This window comes from Atractosteus spatula, chromosome 24 (genome assembly GCF_055471065.1).
Source record: "Atractosteus spatula isolate fAtrSpa1 chromosome 24, fAtrSpa1.hap1, whole genome shotgun sequence".
Taxonomy (NCBI): domain Eukaryota; kingdom Metazoa; phylum Chordata; class Actinopteri; order Semionotiformes; family Lepisosteidae; genus Atractosteus; species Atractosteus spatula.
The window spans coordinates 11,771,503-11,794,567 of record NC_142729.1 but is presented as its reverse complement, the minus strand read 5'-3'; the positions used below and the strand labels follow the sequence as shown (position 1 = coordinate 11,794,567).

The window sequence follows — 23,065 nt, the reverse complement described above, 5'->3', positions numbered from 1 at the left end:
AATTATTGCATCTGTTCTCCAGTGTCTGAACACACAGAGCCAAGTGCTGCTTTAACCAGACTCTCCACATTCCACTCCATTCCAGCTGTGTTGAGCTCAGCTGATTGTGTCTTATTCTCTGCTCCTTATAAAGCTGCTCTCTGTCTAGTCCTGTTGCCTAGGAGTGTTCATGCTAAACTGCTCATCTTGCTCTGTTACAACACACAGCACCAAGCCTGTGTTTCCAGCTCTGACTGGCTACAAGTGCTGCTGAACCCAGGAAGACAATTTGCATAGCAGAGACACTTTGCATTGGCAGCACATGCTTCAGTGCTCTGGGAGTGTTTATAGTGTGAGTTTAACACTTTATGACTGAGAGCTGATCTTCATGGCAACAGAACCCACAGCAACAATGACCTTCATCACCATCTTCCTCTGGACACTCCTCATCTCTGCTCAGGGTAAGATTTAATACTTGGCTAGGTGTTGATGTGAACATTTTTTTTTAATTTGTGATGGAGTATAAAGCAGTTGGTATATGATGTAAACAAGCTTTACAGATAAGTGTAAAATAGCTTAAAGAAATTGAAGCATTCTAGTTATTAAATTTCTGCACTGTGTTTTTTCTTGTTTTCAGAATCCAGTGGACAGGTTACTGTGACTCAGACTCCAGCAGTGAAATCTGTTCCCCCTGGTCAGACAGTCACTGTGAGCTGTAAGACTAGTCCTGCAGTGTATAATAACAATTGGTTAGCCTGGTACCAACAGAAAGCTGGACAAGCTCCTAAACTCCTGATCTATAGAGCAACTACCCGTCAGACTGGGATCCCAGAGCGTTTCAGTGGCAGTGGATCTGGGACTGACTTCACTCTGACCGTCACGGGAGTCCAAGCTGAAGATGCAGCAGATTATTACTGTCAGAGTTACCACAGTGGTGGTGTGTTCACACAGTGTTACACAGCCGTACAAAAACCTCCCTCCGCAGTGCTGCACAGCAACTGCACTGCTGCAGCTGGAACTTATTGCAGGTGCACTTACAAGTTTATTATACTACTGTAAGAGATAATTTAACACAGTCACAGTATTCAAAGAACTGTGATTATATTATTTCTCATTACAATCATACTGACTGGACAGAGAGATACCAATCACATATGCCACCATATTCAACCAAAAAGTCCATCCGTCCATTTTCTTACCACAGAACCCAGTACAGGGGCGCAAGTCTTACGGTACAGTCTTACGGGAGTTTGAAATATGCGTTTTTAAAACCATATACCCTTAAGTATATTTTTGTTTGAATTATGTAGTGCGAGTCAAAATAACGAGCACCACATAGTTATGCAGTTGGCCGCTTGATGCGAGTGTCTCATTGGTGCATTGGGAATTTTTATTTTATACATGTGTTTTTATTTTATACATAGTACAAGTTGATGTATTGAAGGTATTTAGCGAATGCCACGTCCCATCATTCACATCTATAGTGTGTAAGCAGAGTCAAACTTACTTGTGCGGAATGCAACTATAGAAATTACCAATATTTTAAATAGGAAAAATGTGTTTAAAAATACACGAAATTTACAGTACACGTGGGTTTCCCGAATGCAACCTCCACGTAAATTGAGAACCCTCTGTAAAACTACATGACCTGAATTACTTGCAAAGGGTGCAAGGCAGGATACACTCTGGAAGAGAAGCCAGTCAGTTGCTAGGCAGATAGACATAAAAAGACTCACAAACACTCACACTGGGGTCAATTTTCCCAGCAGCCAGTTATTCTAACAATGTATTTGGACTGTGAGAGGAGACCAGAGCGCCTGATGGGAAACCCATATGAACACAGGGAGAACATTTTGCACAAGCAAAATACAGAAATAAAAAGTTAATAAAAGTTTGGCAGTAAGGGATATTCCAATGGAATGTGATGATCAACATAGTATGATAAAAAAAATTGAAAATGCATCAATGATATCATAATTAACAATTGGATTGCTCTGATTGAAAATAATTTTAAAAGCTATCTCTATTAGTGCAATTAGCACAACAGAAGCTTCTTTACATATAGAAGAAGATTCATACAGTGTGTCTAGATGCCTGGATGCTCATCAATTACCATACAGTCAGAATGGATGTGTGCAGTCTGGCCCACACCTGGAATAGAGGGACAGACAGAACACTAAAGAGAAGGAACTAAAGGAAAAAAGACACAGCACTCCACAACACTTGCCAATCATCATATATTAATAGTCCTATGAATCACCACACAATTGGCAGTCATATCCCTAATGTTCTATTAAAACCCACCTGAGATGTGGTCCCCAAGCTTCTGGTCTACATCTTAAATAACAAGTGGAACATCCTGGAAGATTCCCAACCACAATATTACGTCTTTCCAAAGTCCTACAAAATAGATAGCCTTTCCATCATAAGATCTTTGGGAAGTTCAGATACACCAAAAAAATGTGTAAAACTTATCGGTATACTGGGATCCCAGAGCGTTTCAGTTGCAGTGGATCTGGGACTTCACTCTGACCATCACAGGAGTCCAGGCTGAAGATTCAGCAGATTATTACTGTCAGAGTTACCACAGTGGTTATGTGTAAACACAGTGTTACACACCCATACAAAAACCTCCCTCAGCAGGACTGCACAGCGACTGCAGTGCTGCAGCTGGGACCTCCTGCAGGTGCACTTAAAAAAACTTTAACTTTAAAATAAAAAAAATCTATATTTTTTACTACTACAAGTGATCATTTAACACAGTTACAGTATTGAAAGAACTGGGATTATATTATTTCATCATTCTGACTGTGAGGCTGGAGAGAAATTCTAATATGTCATCTCTGACTCTCAAGGTGTTTAATTTTCCTGCTCATGAGAAGTGTGTTCTCTGGTGACAACGAAAAAGTCCATCCATCCATTTTCTAACCACTATTTCCAGTACTTTATAAAGCACTTTTATAAACACACTCCAACAATGTGTTGTGGCTTCAGTGGAACACGGTTTACGTTTCCCATAATTCCCAAAAATAACTCTAAATTTGTCTACATTTATGGACAAGAAAGTGACCCCATGTGTATCATGCCAGGCATGGAATGATCAGAGTTGCTTTGTTGATGTGCGCCCTGAAAAAGTGTCTTTTTAATCATTTCAGTTTGGTTTTCTCATTGTGCACTTGGATTCGGGTCTTGTGCTTCTTGTTCCTGTCCTCTAGTCTTATTGGCTTCTTCTTTCCTCCTCATCTCTCTTTCCTCTCCCTCCAGTTCTCTCTTTATCGTTCTGCTCAGAGAGACACAGGCTCAGTAGGGAAGCTCACAGCTCTTCTTTCTCAGGACTTTATTCCCTGAAGCTGCTGTTGCCCAGGAGGTAACTGACTACTGTCCTGCCACCCTGAGCTTCTCCTAAATTATAATGGAGGTGAACCATGTATAATAAGTTCCAAGTGCACTGATAGTTTTGTAAGATTCATTGAGAATGTTTTGTAATTTTCTATGCATTTTAACACAGAGATGTTCATTCACAGGACACAATTGTTTCAGCGCAGACATTTACCCAGAAACATTATATGTTATGTACTGAATCATCCAGTCACTGTATAAAGTAGTCCTACTGAATGACATATCAAAGCAAAGTACACATCCAATTCAAACAATAAAGGTATCGTCTACTTCTCAAATCATGCTTGGTACATTGCTAGTTACTATACTATAGTACTGTAGAGATTTGCCCTAGGAACTGGACCAGCAGTACTGCCACTCTGACCCCCTCTGCTCCACCCCTCCTCCCACTCCTTCCCTAGAAAAAGAGGGCTTTGCTGGGATTTGTGATTTTATTTATTAGTTGTGGCTCAAGCTAATAAATGCTATAATTCATAACACCTTCTGTGACAAAAAAACTTATGTTTTCAACATTTAAACCAACTTTTCTTTTGATAAATTTGGGGTTTTACGATTGGGGAGTTAACCCCAGTGTCCTGGTCAAATGCCTTCCTGGCCTCCTAATAATCCCCATCTGTGAACTGGCTCCATCACTCTCCATCACTCTGAGAGCTAGTGTGTGGGGAGCCTACTGGCACACTCCGGCTGCTGGTGCTTCATCTAGGTGGGGCTGCACACTGGATAAACCAAGTCAGTTTATGCATGAGCTTTGCTTTTTTCATGTACAGCACTTTATCGTTGATCATACCTATTGAGTTGGAAATGGTGTTATGTCATTTGCGTCACGCCCCCGGAGGTCTCATTGCCCTCAATCAACTCCTTCACATTCCAGTGGAGTCTCTAATTAAATAATCAGACACACCTTCTCCCATCTGTCTACTTCAAGCAGCCTGACACTTGTAGCGGCGAGGCTTAATAATAAGGCAGAATTAAGTGTTTCTGAGCTTCCCAAATGAGGCCCCATTTCTCTGTTCATCTCTGTGGTGCAGCCACAGAGAGACCATTAGGGTGATTTAAGGTTTCCTAGGACAGCTCCCAAAGGGGGGTGCACTTAGCTAAGCCTGGCTATCATGATCAATGGTCATCCACTGGCGCCTATCAGTCTAGGGAGTGCCGGATGGACATCTGGACTGCATTACTAAGTGTCAGGACTAAGTGACTCATATCTCACCTTGATCAACCAATCAGGGACTGGTAGGGCTGAGTAACCCACGTGGGACTCTGATGCCCATGGAACTTTCAGCCAATCAACAAGCTGAAGTTCCTCCAGGTAAAAACAGGCAACACAGGCCTGGAGATTCAGATTCAACAAGATTCAGATTCGGGAGATTCAGTAAGATTCTGGAGAGGATTCTGTGGACTGTTCTAAAGGGAATTCAAAGGAGAATTCCAGGGCAGGACGGCCCAGGAGCAGAAGGCTCCCAAGGGCAGGACATTCTCGCAGCGCGCCTCCTGACCATCCCGAGACTCAGCCCGGACAACCACGGAACGGCCAGTGTGTCCGAGTGCCAGAACTTTCCTTTGTTCTAAGAGTCTAGAGTGGAGGTTGCCAGAGAGTAACCAGCAGCAGGCCTCGTGGACAGGTCAGAACTGTGGACAGCTGAATCACTATTCAGAACTAGCTCTTCATCAGGAACGAACCGGTCCTCTTCCTGACTTGCTGGGATCCACAGTCATCTTTTCTCCTGTGCACAAACTTTGCTAGTTAAAGCCAACACTAACTAGCCGGTCAGCGAGCATCAGCAGCGCACCGTCGCAAGCCGCACAGCACAGCCTGGCACGGAGCCAGAGAGCGCGGATTGGACAGCAACAAGCCTGCAGCTGATTGTTTGTGCCCGCAGGAGATCTGAATTCCCAAGAAATTGGATGAGTATTCAACTTCAATGCATTACAGCTCGAGAATTCAATTGTTATCCCAACCAGTTGATATCAATTTAATTCCTAAGAGTTATGTACTTGTTTTGAGTATCTAATGTAGAAGTTATAACCAAGTTCATTTACGAAACGGTCTTAATGAATGATATACTGAACGTATGTCCTCTTGATGTGTAACACTTCGTAACTGATTGAATATATACCTTTTGTATTCTGATAACCCTCTCGATAAGATCTGTTAGGTTTACATGCATATTCTATGTATTAATAAATGTATCCTCGTGTATTAGTACCTGTGTGTGTGCGTTGTTTGAGTTATATCGCATGGTTGGATTCTAAAGCCATCAAAAGAATCAATTTTGTGATTTACTGCTACAATTAATAATTGTCTCAGTAAATGCCCAAACCCTACAGAACTGGTGCCTTCAGAGAGCCACTATGATTACATATTTGGCGTCCCTGAACGGCTATGAAACACTACATTTTTATGGCGTCCCTGGGTGGGCGTGGCAAGACTGAAATGAATCAACCAAGCGGAATAATTCATATAAAACGCCGCGGGTTTCATACACGACAATACAGTGTGCTGAAAGCCGAAAGAAAAAAAGTTCCACTTGCTCTTTAAGCAGTGCTTGATTGTTTTGTGATCTTTTGCAATCTACCGGTTTGATTGCATACTTGATCTTAAACTGTGATTTCGTACTTAAAAGTAATACTCTTTAAGTTTAACGATGGTTGCTAAAAGGTCTGAATTCGAGTCGCTATTAAGCACTCTCTCTAGCAGCGACAAGTCTGACCACGATCTCCGTCATATCTCCGTCAGCGGAGAAGCTAGGAGAATAAACCTCCATTCTCTGAGAGAGCTAGCGAAGGACATAGAGAGATTTGACCCCGCAGTGTCAGAGAATAATATCGAGAGTTATATTCAAGACCTCAGGTATAACCTGCAGTTCCTGCCAAACGCCACAGAACAGGAGAAAGTGTTTCTGGTCAGGAAAACTACCAGCAGAGCTGTACATGAGTGGATGGCTAGGCAGATGAAAGAAGTCTGTAATGACTTTGAGCAGCTATGTCAAGCACTTATCGAAGAATACAGTGCGTTTATTGACCCGACTGCCGCGATAGCCGCCGCCCTTAACATTAAGCACGAGAGAGCAGAGTCCCCTCGCGAATATTACGAGAGACTTAGACGAACTTATTTTGCAGGGCGAAATGATGAGGGTTGCGAAGAGAACATACATTTCAAGGGTTTATTCATTGCGAATCTCCACCCATCAGTCAGAAAGATGATCTTAATGCATACAGATGCACAGACCATGAAAATGACTGATATTAAGAGATTCGTGCAGAAAGCCTGGGAGTATGATGTCCAAAGTCGCTCTGAGCAAAAAGCTGCTAAAGCGACTGTGTTCGCCGTCAGAGCCAGCAGGGTTAATTCCCTCCTGCTCGAAGGAGCACAGGCTCCTGAGCTGGCTAAGCCCCGTTCCAAAGCAGGCACACAGGACCGCACCCAGCGTCCTAAGTGCCATGAGAACACCGGGGGAGGGAAAGGGCTAGAAAAGGCTGAACAAAAGGATTCAGTAGCCGCCCGCCTGGCCAGGCTTGAACAAGCTTTATTAGGACAGGGACAACCGCTCCCCAAGGCTGCCGGAAGCGTGAATGAGCTGATACTCTCCACTGGAGGAGGCGGAGACCCGCCCCCTCTCCCTCCCTCAGTCTATCTGATTGAGCGGAAGGGTTCCTGCCTGGATGAGGTCAGCCACTCCCAAGCGAGTGCTGACTCCACCCCTGAAGTCACAGAGCAGGCAGTAAAACACAGAGGAAAAGCAAGAAGCTTTTACCTCAAGGCTGCCATGGGAGATGTCTTACCCAGTGAGACACTGATTGACACTGAGGTTGAAAGGTGTTTGATGTCACACGGCAAGCTCAAACGGGTAGAAAAAGAAAAGGGTATGCGACTCAGAGTGGAACCTTTGGTGGATCACCAGAAAGGCAAAGTGTGGAAACAGGTCAAGGCTCCTAAGCCTTCTGTACAGAAGGAAAGGGGGGCCAAGAGGCAGACTGTGCTCACACAGTGCCCACCGAACACAGAAGCCTATGTGGAGATTCCTTCTGTTCCCTCTGGACAAGAAATAAAAATATTTTCTTGTTCCCCGGATATACAGGGAAGTCGTGTCCCGGCTGAGGTCCCAACAGCCTCCCTGCCACAGGAGCGGTGCTCCAAGCAGCCGCCTGATCCACCAGGTAAAGCACACCCCTTTTACATCCCTAAAGAGGAGCAGATCTCCCCACCTGGCGATGAAAAGGAGCTTTCCCTGTGCACCCTGGCACCCAAGAGGGGTCAGGAACACCACCCTGCAGTGGTGGAAGGGATCCAGATGGCAGGAGAGCAGGTTGGTGATGTAGCCCTCACCCTTAGCCCTGAGAGGTCCTCTATTAGTGAGGATCTGCTTGAGCAGCTGTCACAGGGCCACCGCCAGGTGCCCCTGGTGCAACATTCACAGGTTAGACAGGAGGTCCAGCTGGACGCTGAGACTACTGCGCTGTGGACACACCTGATCCCAGATGCCGATTCCCTCTGCTGTGACCCAGGGAACCTGCAGTCAGGTAACATTATTTCTCACAACTACCAGGTAGTGAGTGAGACTGACCTGATTGTTCCTGCCTCAACGGCAGGGTTTCCAACACACCCAGTCCCCCAGAAGGGACAGGGAATGAAAGCCGAGCTGGTTTTCTTACAGCCACCAGCTCAGTCTGTCAGTCTGAGTCTGACCAACAGTGGTTCACCCAGACTGGAGCTGGATGGTCAAGCCACCCGCCTGCCAGTGCAGGACATCGCAAAGAGGGGTGTCAGAATCCCCGCCTGTACTGACATGGGCCTGGTGGGTGATAGCGAGTTCGAAGACAGTGAACTAGCTATCCCAGTGCTGGGGCAGCTCCCTGAACCCCTAGCGAGGAAAGGGGGGAGCAAGCAGGTGTCCTACACCTACCCCCAGCGAACGATTGTAAACATGCCGATAGAGGGATTCCTCAATCAGGAAGTGTGCAGGGTGGACCTGAACAGTGAGAATGGGGTAACAATCCCAGATCACTCAGGTGCTCCAGATGACCACTCAGCCGAGGGTCAGGCATGCTCCACTGCTGCACCGCCCCCTGCAGGGTTCCTAGAGCACAGGCATGAACAAATCGAAAAAGCAGATGCCCTGGAAAAGGAGGAGCAGCATCAGCCGCTGCGTCAGATCTCCCCAGATTTCCAGGATGTTGGTCCCCAGGATGCCACATGGCATACTGAGAAAGACACCATGTACAAGCTGCGCCAGCTTAGAAAGGCAACAGTCACTCAGAAGGAGATGACTGGGATCAGCCACCCTAAAAGACTTTTGGGAGGACTGATTGCTGCCGCCACTGTTGCACGTTTGCTCTTTTTGGTAGGTTTGTGTGCTACTGGCACTCTCACCCTGACTGCCCCAAGAAGGCAGGTGTCAGAGAGGCCAGAGGGTAGTGACAGACTGTATCGACAGCAGCAAAAGTTGGAAAGCTTAGGGAAAATCCTACAGGCAACTTCCTATGCAACAGGGTTAAACCTTATTCCCCAACCAGTGGACATGATTGTTGGTGTTATACAGTGGGTTTATGCTTGTGTGCAACAGGCCAGAATGTTGACACAAGACCTGTTAAGGGAGTTTAGTGCCACTGTAGCCAGTCTAACCACGGCACAAATCCCAACCCACTCGATTCCACTCTTCTCAGTAGAGGAGTATGTGACATTAACCCCATCGCTCATAGCTCACCCAGAAGGCAATCCAAGATTGAATTCGGTTCCAAATCTTGAGATGGGTATGGCTACCAAAGCTATCCATTGGCTGTGTCTAAACGATTCACCAATGAAGGGTGTAAAGCTACTAATGGGCAGAGGGAGGTTAATGAACCCCATGAAGAGCAGGTGGGACGTAAATGGCTGGTCAACACACCACATTTAACTGACACTATGACTTGTGACAGGCATGATACAGCTACCGCAATGCAGCTACCTAATCAAACAGTTCCTGTAAGTTCCCGAGGAGGCCATAGTACAGCTTGAACTTAACACTGTACGGTCTGGAACCAGACAATATAAGACCAAACTTGAGGTCGTGGATGCCTTCAGGTGCCACACTATTGAATTGGATAGAAATCCAAGAAACAGTAAGCCCTGAAGAGGTACAGGTAGTTGAGTTTGCTTTAATGGAACAAACCTCCAAACCACCCTAGCAGATACCCAACACAGGTGTTCTGGTTTATCGGGGGGCTGGGAACAGGAACTGTTGTTATTGTAACACTACTGCCAGGTAGCTGGATCATGACTGACAGTGTACTCTGAATGATGTACTCTCACATCAAGATGTACTCCGGGTAGCATGAATGAGTCAAAGGTAGCATGTCAAAAGAAAGGAAGTGACTTCTCCCCAAATATCTACCACAGAGGTATCAGATATTGACAGTGAACTTCCTGATGTGTAATTCCTAGACTTAGATAATGTCTCCTACCGTGTTTATACATACTCCAGATGTTATTCATCCTGTTTGTATCCAATGCTGGTTCTGGTATGAATTCTCGAGGAGTAATGTGGACATTTAAGATTAATGTTCTAATGGCAAGGGACATCACTTAACTCTGTTTTTGTTTTGAAGGCAACAACGCCTCAGGACCTCGTGACCTTCAAAAAGGGGGGATATGTAGCGGCGAGGCTTAATAATAAGGCAGAATTAAGTGTTTCTGAGCTTCCCAAATGAGGCCCCATTTCTCTGTTCATCTCTGTGGTGCAGCCACAGAGAGACCATTAGGGTGATTTAAGGTTTCCTAGGACAGCTCCCAAAGGGGGGTGCACTTAGCTAAGCCTGGCTATCATGATCAATGGTCATCCACTGGCGCCTATCAGTCTAGGGAGTGCCGGATGGACATCTGGACTGCATTACTAAGTGTCAGGACTAAGTGACTCATATCTCACCTTGATCAACCAATCAGGGACTGGTAGGGCTGAGTAACCCACGTGGGACTCTGATGCCCATGGAACTTTCAGCCAATCAACAAGCTGAAGTTCCTCCAGGTAAAAACAGGCAACACAGGCCTGGAGATTCAGATTCAACAAGATTCAGATTCGGGAGATTCAGTAAGATTCTGGAGAGGATTCTGTGGACTGTTCTAAAGGGAATTCAAAGGAGAATTCCAGGGCAGGACGGCCCAGGAGCAGAAGGCTCCCAAGGGCAGGACATTCTCGCAGCGCGCCTCCTGACCATCCCGAGACTCAGCCCGGACAACCACGGAACGGCCAGTGTGTCCGAGTGCCAGAACTTTCCTTTGTTCTAAGAGTCTAGAGTGGAGGTTGCCAGAGAGTAACCAGCAGCAGGCCTCGTGGACAGGTCAGAACTGTGGACAGCTGAATCACTATTCAGAACTAGCTCTTCATCAGGAACGAACCGGTCCTCTTCCTGACTTGCTGGGATCCACAGTCATCTTTTCTCCTGTGCACAAACTTTGCTAGTTAAAGCCAACACTAACTAGCCGGTCAGCGAGCATCAGCAGCGCACCGTCGCAAGCCGCACAGCACAGCCTGGCACGGAGCCAGAGAGCGCGGATTGGACAGCAACAAGCCTGCAGCTGATTGTTTGTGCCCGCAGGAGATCTGAATTCCCAAGAAATTGGATGAGTATTCAACTTCAATGCATTACAGCTCGAGAATTCAATTGTTATCCCAACCAGTTGATATCAATTTAATTCCTAAGAGTTATGTACTTGTTTTGAGTATCTAATGTAGAAGTTATAACCAAGTTCATTTACGAAACGGTCTTAATGAATGATATACTGAACGTATGTCCTCTTGATGTGTAACACTTCGTAACTGATTGAATATATACCTTTTGTATTCTGATAACCCTCTCGATAAGATCTGTTAGGTTTACATGCATATTCTATGTATTAATAAATGTATCCTCGTGTATTAGTACCTGTGTGTGTGCGTTGTTTGAGTTATATCGCATGGTTGGATTCTAAAGCCATCAAAAGAATCAATTTTGTGATTTACTGCTACAATTAATAATTGTCTCAGTAAATGCCCAAACCCTACAGAACTGGTGCCTTCAGAGAGCCACTATGATTACATATTTGGCGTCCCTGAACGGCTATGAAACACTACACACTCCACTCCTTGCTCAGTATTAGGGTTTTCCTATCCAGAGCTACATCGTTCCTGTGCTTCTCTCCAATACTCCTAGTTTTACTGATTGTGACATCGGCTTGTTTACTGACTACTGTACGTCTCTTAGTTCATGATTTGATTGTAGTGTTTTTTTCGGCCTTTTGACTCTGGCCTGGATTTTGGACTCCTGAATTTGGATTTGTGTTTACAAGAAAATTTATGTTTAGAGGAATTCTGCATAGGGTCCTTAGACACGAGATCGTTACAAATGGTGCAGTTTTCAAGAGCTGCTAAGGCTGTTCCTACTAACCCTCCTTACCCTTGAATTGAAATACAATCACATTGTTTTTTAACTCGATACATTCTTAAATTACAGTGAAACACCTGTGTTAAATGTGTAGATAATGTGGGGTTTTGAAATTGAAATACATCCAGAAATTGTAATAGTACATTGTGAGAACACTTGACAACTTTTATGAATCAATCAAACATTATAATTTACAATCTTGCACATAGATTCTAAATATATGACAAATAACAATGTAATAGACTATATTTGTGAAACAATCTGCTGTCTGCAATAGCTGATTCTAAACCTTGTTTGGAAGGGCTTTTGCTTAACTGGCTCTGTTTATACCCCTTTGTTCCAACTTGTCGCCTTTTGGGTTCGTTTATATATACATCCTAAATATAGTTGAACATAATATATGGAATGTGTCTAACTTAACTTTTTATTTGAAGGATTATTAAACACTTTGTTCGTAGGTCAGCCATCTTCGAACTCACACTAGCTTACTCTAGGGAGTGTCTCACAATTACTAGACTAACTAGAGCACAAGGGAGTGTGTTAAAATTACCTATCATGACACATCTGTATTCAGTAACCCCATCTACTGTCTCCTCTGCTGTGTATTTTCACTGTGTATATCTTGTGTATTGTTTATTGTAGTTGTTCTGTAAAGTGCTTTGAGAAGCCACCTTTAAAGGAGCTATATTAAATAAAATCTTGTATTATTAAGATTAAATTAGATGAAAAGTTAAGTTATTACTAATGGTAACTGGGAGATAAGATGGGAAATAGACATAAATAGAAGGGATTTACTAAAAATATTAGGTATCAATGTTGAAGGGTTGGGGTCAGGTAGTGTAAACAGGGTAGATGTACAGTATGTCCACAAAAGTAATGTTGCATATCGACAGGGTGCCATGGCCATGACAAAACTAGCAAAAAAATCTACCACAAGAACCCCTTCTGTGCACCAAAAAAAAAAAACTATTCACCAGTCCTTATCCTGTTTGAATGACTCCACTTTACCCATGGGCTTTACTCAGAAAAACAAATAGGCAAAAACCTTTTCCTTGATCCTAACGCATTACAGTATCTACCCTCCTCCTCCCTGAACAGCAGAAGCTTAGACACAGCCTCTAGCTTATGTACAGTACTCTACACCTAGCTACTAATATAACCCGATAATAAATTTGCTGGGATGTGGAATTACTCACTGGACCAATCACATGAGCTCCAGTGGCATTCCAGTCACACAGGACATTGACCAGGCACGGGCCAGGTGTGTCCAATTCTCACTCCCAGGAGAGGCCCTGGACAAAGCCTGGGCTTGAGCCACCACAGAGTGGAAAGAGTGTTTATAGCATCAAGAGCAGCAGGTGCCTCTTTACACACAGAAGTGTGGGTGTGTGGAACAAGCTGTCATAGCTACAACGTTGAAGGTGATTCTAGTCAAGAAGAGGATAAGCATCTCAGATCATTAAAAAATCACCACTTAATTTGGTTGTCCTTTTTAAGACACCCCATTGGTCCAGCCAAGCACTTTATGAGAGCAATATGGTTGAAGTGCATTCTAAAAGGGCAGAGCAGCAGTGGTCTAATGCTAAACTGCTCATCCTGCTCTGTCATAACACACAGCACCAAGTCTGTGTTACAGGTGCTGCTGAACCCAGGAAGACAATTTGCATAGAAGAGACACTTTGCATTGGCAGCACATGCTTCAGTGCTCTGGGAGTGTTTATAGCCCTGTGAGTTTAACATTTCATGACCGAGAGCTGTCCTTCATGCAACAAAACCCACAGCAACAATGACCTTCATCACCATCTTCATCTGGACTCTCTTCATCTCTGCTCAGGGTACAATTGAATACTTGGTTGGATGCTGACTTAAAAATGTTTTTTAATTAATGAAGGAGGATATGGCTTTTAGCATATTATGTTAAGAAGCTTTACAGAAAAGTATAAAATAGCTGAAAGAAACTAAAGCATTCACATGATTAAATTCCTGCATTTCCTGTATTCTGTCTTGTTTTCAGAAGCCAGTGGGCAGGTTACTGTAACTCAGACTCCAGGAGTGAAATCTGTTCTCTCTGGACAGACAGTCACTGTGAGCTGTAAGACCAGTCCTGCAGTGTATAATAACGACTTCCTAGCCTGGTACCAACAGAAAGCTGGAGAAGCTCCTAAGCTCCTGATCTATAGAGCAACTACCCGTCAGACTGGGATCCCAGAGCGTTTCAGTGGCAGTGGATCTGGGACTGACTTCACTCTGACCATCACAGGAGTCCAGGCTGAAGATGCTGCAGATTATTACTGTCAGAGTTACCACAGTGGTGATGTGTTCACACAGTGTTACACAGCCGTACAAAAACCTCCCTCAGCAGGGATGTACAGTGACTGTACTGCTGCAGCTGGGACCTACTGTACTGCAGGTGCACTTACATGTTTATTTTGCTTTTATAAGAGATCATTTAACACAGTCACAGTATACAAAGAACTGTGATTATATTATTTCTCATTACAATCATACTGACTGCGAGACAAGGCAGAGAGATACCAATCACATATGCCACCATATTCAACCAAAAAGTCCATCCGTCCATTTTCTAACCACTGTATCCAGTACAGGGGCGCAAAGTCAAAGTAAATCTTATTGCCATTTTTGAGGTTTTGAGGAATTTTTGTGGTGTGCTTGAAATAACAGAGATACAAAAAACGATAAAAGAAAATAAAGAAATTCATAAATTACACATACTGTACATACATAATACAATATACAGTACAGTGGGCTCGCGTCTTATGTGAGTTTGAAATATGTGTTTTTAAAAAATATACCCTTAAGTATATTTTTGTTTGAATTATGTAGTGCGAGTCAAAATAACGAGCACCGCATAGTTACTCCATTGGCTGCCCGATGCGAGTGTCTCATTGGTGCATTGGGAATGCTGGTACACAGTGATGCTATTGTTGAGAATTTTTTTCTCTCTCGCATTTTCTCTCACTCTCTCTCAAATTCCCTTTACAGTAATCATAACTGATGCTTACTAATATTTTAAATTTGGTTTGTCCCAGCTACAGCCCGTAACTGAACATGTTTAGATATTCAGAATGCTGACAAAGAGTCCAACTTTCACAGTTTCAATGATCAGTCAAAATAAAATTGGTTCATGAAATAAAAGATTTAGTTTGTTGCAGTAACAATATCTCGGGCAGAATTCAGTTCTTCACTGACTCATTCTCTGGGTCTGGCATGTTAACAAAGTAAAGCCTTGATTTGGACTGCTTGCAGTCACCTGGTTGGTAAAGTCAGAATTGCCAAGTTAGTTGGAGAGAGAAGGTAAGCCAGTGAATTTACCAATGAAATAATCTAGGTGCTAACTGTTAAGGTACAAAATCACAGCTGAGGATGTTATCAGGTCCATCAGTGAATGATCATGCTGAGGGTGTCTGAATGTCTTGGGCAGAAGGGCAATAGCAAACTGAGGGGAGCCCGGATGTGATAGAGCTCTAATGTCAGAGTACTGATCTAGCAGTACATTCACTACATACTGTATTATATACACACAACAACAGACCCAACCCTTGCAGATTGCACCTGTTCTCCCAGATCAGGCCTTTTCTAACTGTCTGAGACAGGATTTGTATACAGGAAGGAGCTTTGCATACCTGTGCCGCCTCACTGCTCCAAACACTTTAAGACTCACAGTGTGGATCAGTCACTGTTCAGCCCTTTCAGAGTCACTGACACACAGGACAATGATGCCATTGATTCTACTGCTGGGGACACTGGGGCTCTTTGCTCAAGGTGGGGATTAAAGAAAATACTTCTCTAATTCTCTTTATTTTATTAACATTAATTTTACCATATTAACCTTTAAAAGTTAAAGTTTAAAGAACAGAATACATTGGAAGAAACCTAAAATGTAAAGAACTTCAATAGAAAAATAGCAAATGTGTTTTCTGAGGCAAATATATTTACATGTTTACATAAAGAATGCATTAATTATTTATTTTTAGTGCTATTTTCTCTCTAGGGTCCAGTGGGCAGATTGTTCTGACTCAGTCTGCAGCTCAGTCTGTTCTCCCAGGAAGCTCTGTCTCATTCAGCTGTACAGCCAGTCAGTCTGTTAGCAACAACCTGAACTGGTACCTACAGAAACCTGGCCAGGCTCCACAGCTCCTGATTTATGGAGCAACAAACTGACAGTCTGGGGTTCCTGATCGATTCACTGGCAGAGGGTCTGGAACAGCTTTTACACTGACAATCACTGGAGTCCAGGCTGAAGATGCAGGAGATTATTACTGTCAGCAGGGCTACAGCACCACTCTCACACAGTGATACACATCTGTACAAAAACCTCCTTCAGCTCTACAGAAGTTGCTCTGGCTCATCAACAGGAACCATAGAGACTGAGAACAGCTGCAGAACTGCTACAATTAAATGAACAGGGCTGGGTTTGTACATCATTTATAAATAATTCAAGTAGGTACAGTAGCTGCAACAGCTGGGTTGGTCCGCAAAGGAAACTATTAAAGGTTGAATCCTCGAAGAAGGCTCCACAGCTGAAATGCTGTTTCTTTTCTCTTCTTTTCAGCATGGAATAAACCTTTACTTGATAATTTATACAGTAAGTGTTGTTCATTAAACAAAGAAAGAATCTGCAGATGTTTTCAAATATTAAGATTAATATGCTATGAAACTGAAAATTGCAAATTAAATAATGTTAATTAACATTATAGATAATAAATGTCATTTGTTTAAATATGTCAATTTTAAGTTCAAGTTTATTGTCATTTTACTCATACACAGGTATATGGTATAACACAATGCTATTTAGCTAGCTCTCAGAGCATAAATAGTGCAAAAAAACAACAATGCAATTGTATAAGAAAAGAAAGACAGAGACAACAGGCAATGTGCAAAACAACAACAGGTAACAGGTAATGTGCAAAACAACATCAGCTGTGCAAAATCATTCATCAACAGTATGAAATAAAGGATAGAAATTTATGGGGAGTGAACTTTTTGACATGTGAGGTAGAGGTAGATTTCAATGTGTGTTTGAGTTTTGGTAAAGAGAGAAGGCACTGTGAGGTTTCAAACTATAGGTGAGAGAGGCTGGGAGTTTAATAGTTTGATAGTGCAGGGGTAAAAAGTCTGCGCCCGAATGCTCCAGTATAGTTTTCCAGATGGTAGAGGGTCAAACAGTCTGTAGCTGGGGTGTGTTGGAGTCTTTGATGATGCTTAGAGCTTTCCTCAAGCACCGTCTGTCATAATTGTCCTGGATGGATGAGAGAGCAGCCCCAGTGATGGACTGGACAGTCTTCACCATCCTCTGTAGGGCTTTGCAGTCAGCAATAAGCAATTGCCACACCACACCGTGATGCAACCTGTCAGTGTGCTTTCTGTAGTGCATCTGTAAATGTTAGTGAGGACCTGGGGAGATATCTTAGCCTTCTTCAACTGTCTTAGGAAGTACAGGCACTGTAGCACTTTCTTAATCAGACAAGTGGCATTGAGACACAATGTGAGGTCCTCAGTGATATGGAGGCCAAGGAATTTGAAGTTACTGACTCTTTCCACTTCAGTGCCGTTGATGTGGATAGGGGCATGACTGTTTTTCAGTTTTCTGAAATCAACGATCAGCTCCTTGATTTTGCCGACGTTGAGGGTAACCCCAGTGTTCAGAGTTAGTGTGCCGGAAGTGTGGTTTCCAAGCCGGACAGCCTGTCAGAAAGTCCCGAATCCAGTCGCAGAGGGTGGTGTGAAGACTCAGTGCACTGAGTTTCTTGACTAGTTGACTCTACAATGCATCCACCTTGCGTCTGGGCGGAGGCAACATTGACAGTGACCTCTTTCTGGACTGAACAGTATACTGACACTTCTGTTCTTTTTTTTTCTCTTCCAGTTTACAACCGTTTTTTGTGCAATATATGCCAGGGACCCGTGCGATACATTTATATTCATATCTGCAATATGATTTTTCTGCGTACTGTTCTGTTCCAGTTTGTTCTTTGTGTGTTCTGGACTGTGAGTAACTCTTCTAGTGCACTTCTCACTGTACTGATTGTATTGTATGTATTGTATTATTATTATTATTGTATCATTCGTTACACTGTGGCTGTGTTGTCTGTGTTAAGCTGCTGTTACACTGCAATTTCCCTCACGGGATCAATAAACTATCTATCTAGTTTCTCTGGAATGATGGTGTTAAAAGCTGAGCTGAAGTCATGAATAGTAGTCTTGCGTATGTGTTCTTTTTATCCAGATGGGATAGAGCAGTGTGTATGGCAATGGAGATTGCATCATCTGTGGATCTATTGGGCCGGAAGGCGAATTGGTACAGGTCCAGTGTGTCTGGAATGGTCTCCTTAATGTGCCCCATGACCAGCGTTGCATGTTTAATACCATTGTTAAGATTGATCCTGGCTGACTTTAGTTCTGGTTTATTGCCCAGTTTGAATGCTGTATCCCTTGCTTTAATTAGGATGCAAACCTCACTCTTCATCCATGGTTTCTGGTTAGGGAAAGTTCTAAATTATTTTGTGAGTGTGACATCATCAGCACATTTCCTGATGTAGCTAGTGACTGATGATGCATATTCCTGTATGTCAGTGTGTGATCCCCGTGTGGCTGCCTCTTTAAATACATCCCAGTCAGTGCATTCAAAACAGTATTGCAGGAATGTGCAGATTCCTGTTTGTTTATTGCAGTGTATAGTACCTCTAGCGCTTCTTTGCCATTAGAGTTAGGGGGGATATAGACGGCAGTGATAATAACAGTGGTAAATTCCCTTGGCAGATAGAAGGGGCGGCACTTGATCATTAAAAATTCCAGAGCGGGTGAGCAGTGTTTGTGATGGTAGATACATTGTTGCACCACGCGTTGTTAATAAAAATGCACACTCCCCCACCTCTGGTTTTACCGGACTCTGTAGTTCTGTCCATGCAGAAGGCAGAAATCTAAAGTAGGTGTATAGCCGAGTCCGTAATACTGTCTGTTAGCCATGTTTCGATTAAAATAAAAGCACAACATTCTTTAATTTTTCGTTGTGTGGAGAGTCTCAGTCTGAGTTCATCGAGTTTGTTGTCGAGGGATCGGACATTGGCGAGTAAAATGGTTGGTAAAGGATGTATTTTGCATTCGGTCTTTAGTCTCGTTTGTAGTCCAGCCCGCTTGCCACGTTTTCGTTTTGTTTCACATTAGCATAACAAGATATCTGTTTTTATCTTGTGATATTTATTGTTAATGTAAAATTGAAAGCAACCAACTCTACATCTAAAGACAGCTCACATAAGGTACTGTGAGACACTGGGGATCTGAATGTTTTTCATTCAGATGAGTTAGTCAAACAGAACCACAAGAAGCACATACTGCAATATTAATAATGACCACAAGAGGGAGACAGAACATGTCTTTGCTGTTTTCACTGTAATAGCACTATGATTTTGTCAGTGATGCTGATCTCCTGAAGGATTCAAAATAATAAATCTTGTTTTTCTTTTTATAAATTCAGAGAATTGTTCAGACATGCTTATATTGTACAAGACAATTACTCTTTAAAAAAAGACAGTTCAAAAACTTACTGTCAGTTCACATTGGATTGACGTCCAATCCAAACTAAATGAAAGGACATTTTGCTCATAATGTCTCTGGGTTATTCTTGTTGAAGTGTGAGGTTTGTTCCCCGCATAACCTTTTCTAATCTTCACTATCCTCATGGCTTCCTCATGGCATCACTGCTTCCTGGGGACAGAGGGACTGCTGCAGTACTCTTACTGCAGAGGCCCAGCTATCTACATGTATAATGTATAAAAGCAAAGGCTTCACACACAGCTTGAAGAAGAAAAATCCTTTTCTGGCTAAAACATTGAACCATCCCTGATTTAAACCAAGACAGGCAGAGTGAAGTGGAATAGCTGGCCTCTAAGCAATAAGTTGGACATACTATATACAGAACTTCAAGGCTGTACTTTAAAAAAATAGTTTCTCCAGTTTAGATTTCAAAGTAGATGGATAGAGAATATCTATCTCTCTCCTAAGTATTATGAGTTAGCTTGTCTTGTTTTTGTGTATTTAATTTAATTTTTTTACTGTGTGAAACAGACCAATAGTTCCTGGTAAAAATCAATGGGACTTTAATTATTTAATGCCACCAGAGAACAGCAAGACAGTAATGTAGCGGCGAGGCTTATTAATAAGGCAGAATTAAGTGTTCTGAGCTTTCCCAAATGGTCCAATCTCTGTTCATCTCTGTGGTGCAGCCACAGAGAAACTATTCATGCAGGCTGATTTAAGGTTTCTTTTGATAAGGTTTCCTAGGACAGCTCCCAAAGGGGGATACACTTAGCTAAGCCTGGCTATCATGATCAATGGTCATCCATTGGCGCCTATCTGTCTAGGGAGTGCCAGATGGACATCTGGACTGCATTCCTAAGTGTCAGGAGTAAGTGACTCATATCTCACCTTGATCAACCAATCAGGGACTGGTAGGGCCGAGTAACCCACGTGGGACTCTGATGCCCATGGAACTTTCAGCCAATCAATGAGCTGAAGTTCCTGCAGGTAAAAACAGGCAACACAGAGAGCCTGAGAGATTCAGTAAGATTCAGTGGACTTCTGTGGACTTTTCTAAAGGGAATTCAAAGGAGAATTCCAGGGCAGGACAGCCCAGGAGCAGAAGGCTCCCAAGGGCAGGACATTCTCGCAGCGCGCCTCCTGACCATCCTGAGACTCAGCCCAGACAACCACGGAACGGCCAGTGTGTCCGAGTGCCAGAACTTTCCTTTGTTCTAAGAGTCTAGAGCGGAGGTTGCCAGAGAGTAACCAGAGGATCCACCCGAGGTTAGCATCAGCAGCAAGCCTCATGAACAGGTCGGAACTGTGGACAGCTGAATCACTATTCAGAACTAGCGCTTCATCAGGAACGAACCGGTCCTCTTCCTGACCTGCTGGGACCCACAGTCATCTTTTCTCCTGTGCACAAACTGTGCTAGTTAAAGCCAACACTAACTAGCCGGTCAGTGAGCATCAGCAGCGCACCGTCGCAAGCCGCACAGCACAGCCTGGCACGGAGCCAGAGAGCGCGGATTGGACAGCAACAAGCCTGCAGCTGATTGTTTGTGCCTGCAGGAGATATGAATCCCCAGAGATTGGATGAGTATTCAACTTCAATGCATTACAGCTCGAGAATTCAATTGTTATCCCAACCAGTTGATATCAATTTAATTCCTAAGAGTTATGTACTTGTTTTGAGTATCTAATGTAGAAGTTATAACCAAGTTCATTTATGAAACGGTCTTAATGAATGATATACTGAACGTATGTCCTCTTGATATATGTAACTATTCCTAACTGAATGAATATATATCTTTTGTATTCTGATAACCCTCTCGATAAGATCTGTTAGGTTTATATGCACATTTTATGTATTAATAAATGTATCCTCGTGTATTAGTATCTGTGTGTGTGCGTTGTTTGAGTTATGTCGCATGGTTGGATTCTAAAGCCATCAAAAGAATTAACTTTGTGATTTACTGCTACAATTAATAATTGTCACAGTAAATGCCCAAACCCTACAGAACTGGTGCCTTCAGAGAGCCACTACATTTACATTTTGGCTATGGCAACGTTACATATTTGGCGTCCCTGGGCCGGCTATGATTACAGTAATAATACAGAACATCCTGTGGAAAATTACCAGACTAACATATTACTGCAGAACAACATATTATTATATTATTATTACATTACTTGAATTCCCTTTGCAGTAGATTTCAACTACTGTATATGATCAGAAGTTGCCTTGTGTTAAACTTTTGTATAATCTCAATGTGATGAAAACAGCTATTTCAATACAATCACTGACTATGTTGTATGATAAGAATATGTCCAAATAATACTTATTCTGTATGGGATGGAGAGGTATACCAAAACATGAATTATTATCACATTCATATATAATAATTTATTAATAATATTCATAATTGTTTCATAATTTGCATAGCAAGCTAATTGATAGAGGAATCAGGGTTCGGAGTTGCAGTCTCAGTCAGCAGATGTGTGGCTCATATGTAGTATTTTACCAACAGATTTACCTTAGTAGGCTTATGGTAATCACCCTGTGGTCCTTTGTAAGTGTTCCTAAAGTAAACAGCTCGACATTAACACACACCATTTCAGTTCAGTGGTAAATCATTCCTCCCTCAGAGCCAGAGCCAGACAGCACTGATTAAAATACTGATTAAATTAATATTGTGCAAAGCACATAGCAGGTACATATCAAATACCCAGACCAGATGCAAATGTAATCATAAATGTCATGTGAGAGTAAGATGTTAGTGGGTTTAGGAACATGATTATCTACCTGTCCAAAGATTTATTGGATCAACTCGAGACCAACTCACTGCCAGTTCTCAGTATCACCTCTAGATGTCACTACAGGATCTTTAAATAGAATGAACAGGTCACACATCAACTGAGCACTCATTCACCTCAATATACATAAACTATATGTTCAATTAATAAAGTATCTGTTTTTAAAGTCTTCCTACTTTTGATGAGGCGGTGAAATTCTTTTTGATATAAAAAACAGTTAAAACAAAAGCCATACTCCTAACTGGAGTCGTAAAGCAACTACATTTTAAACATTTTTTACATAATGAGAAATGAAGCAGGACTAGTTACAAACCTCAAAACAGCCAAACAACAACAACTGTTTAAATATACCTTGTGTCTTTTCTCTATCTCTATTTCCACTGGTACTTTTCCAAAGAGACAATCCTGCTCTCTTCTACCTACTCTAATTATCAGCTAGATATCAGCCTTTTTAGGTGAATTTGGTGATTTATTTCCATTTTGTGCCTCAGATTTAACAGAATCCTTACTCCTTAGTCCTTGGGGACTTTAGTATACAAATTGACTCAAGGTCTTCCAGTTTGGCTAAAGATTTGCTAGCTCTGTTAGGATGCTTTGATCTAACTCAGTTTGTTATTAGCCCAACACATACTGTAACAAAGGACACACCCTAGATAACCTTAATTAACCACCGTAGTTAACCTTAATTTTGTGATTGTAACCTTAATTTTGTGATTTTTGTGATTCTTGTGATTTTTGTGAGCTTGCAGAAATAACATTTCATTGCCAGCAACTACTGAGGCACACTGTATTGTTGTGCATTTGATAAATAAACTTTGATTTGATTTGATTTAGATTTATTCATTGCACATGACTCTTTTGTTTCTCACTTCACTTCCCTTGAACTAAGCCTCTCTGATCACTTAGCTATTCTTTTCAATCTAGAATGACCTGT

General features: G+C 42.6%; 1 gene segment (V, D, J or C); it reads left to right on the top strand.

The window, feature by feature from the left end:
* The first annotated feature begins 367 nt into the window (after positions 1-367).
* The window catches only part of LOC148815891 (Ig kappa chain V-III region MOPC 321-like), a 736,297-nt gene continuing 713,599 nt past the window's right edge, over positions 368-23,065 (top strand). The window contains 2 exon segments of the V gene segment in view: positions 368-440; positions 617-923. Of these exon segments, the coding sequence occupies positions 368-440; positions 617-923 (380 nt within the window).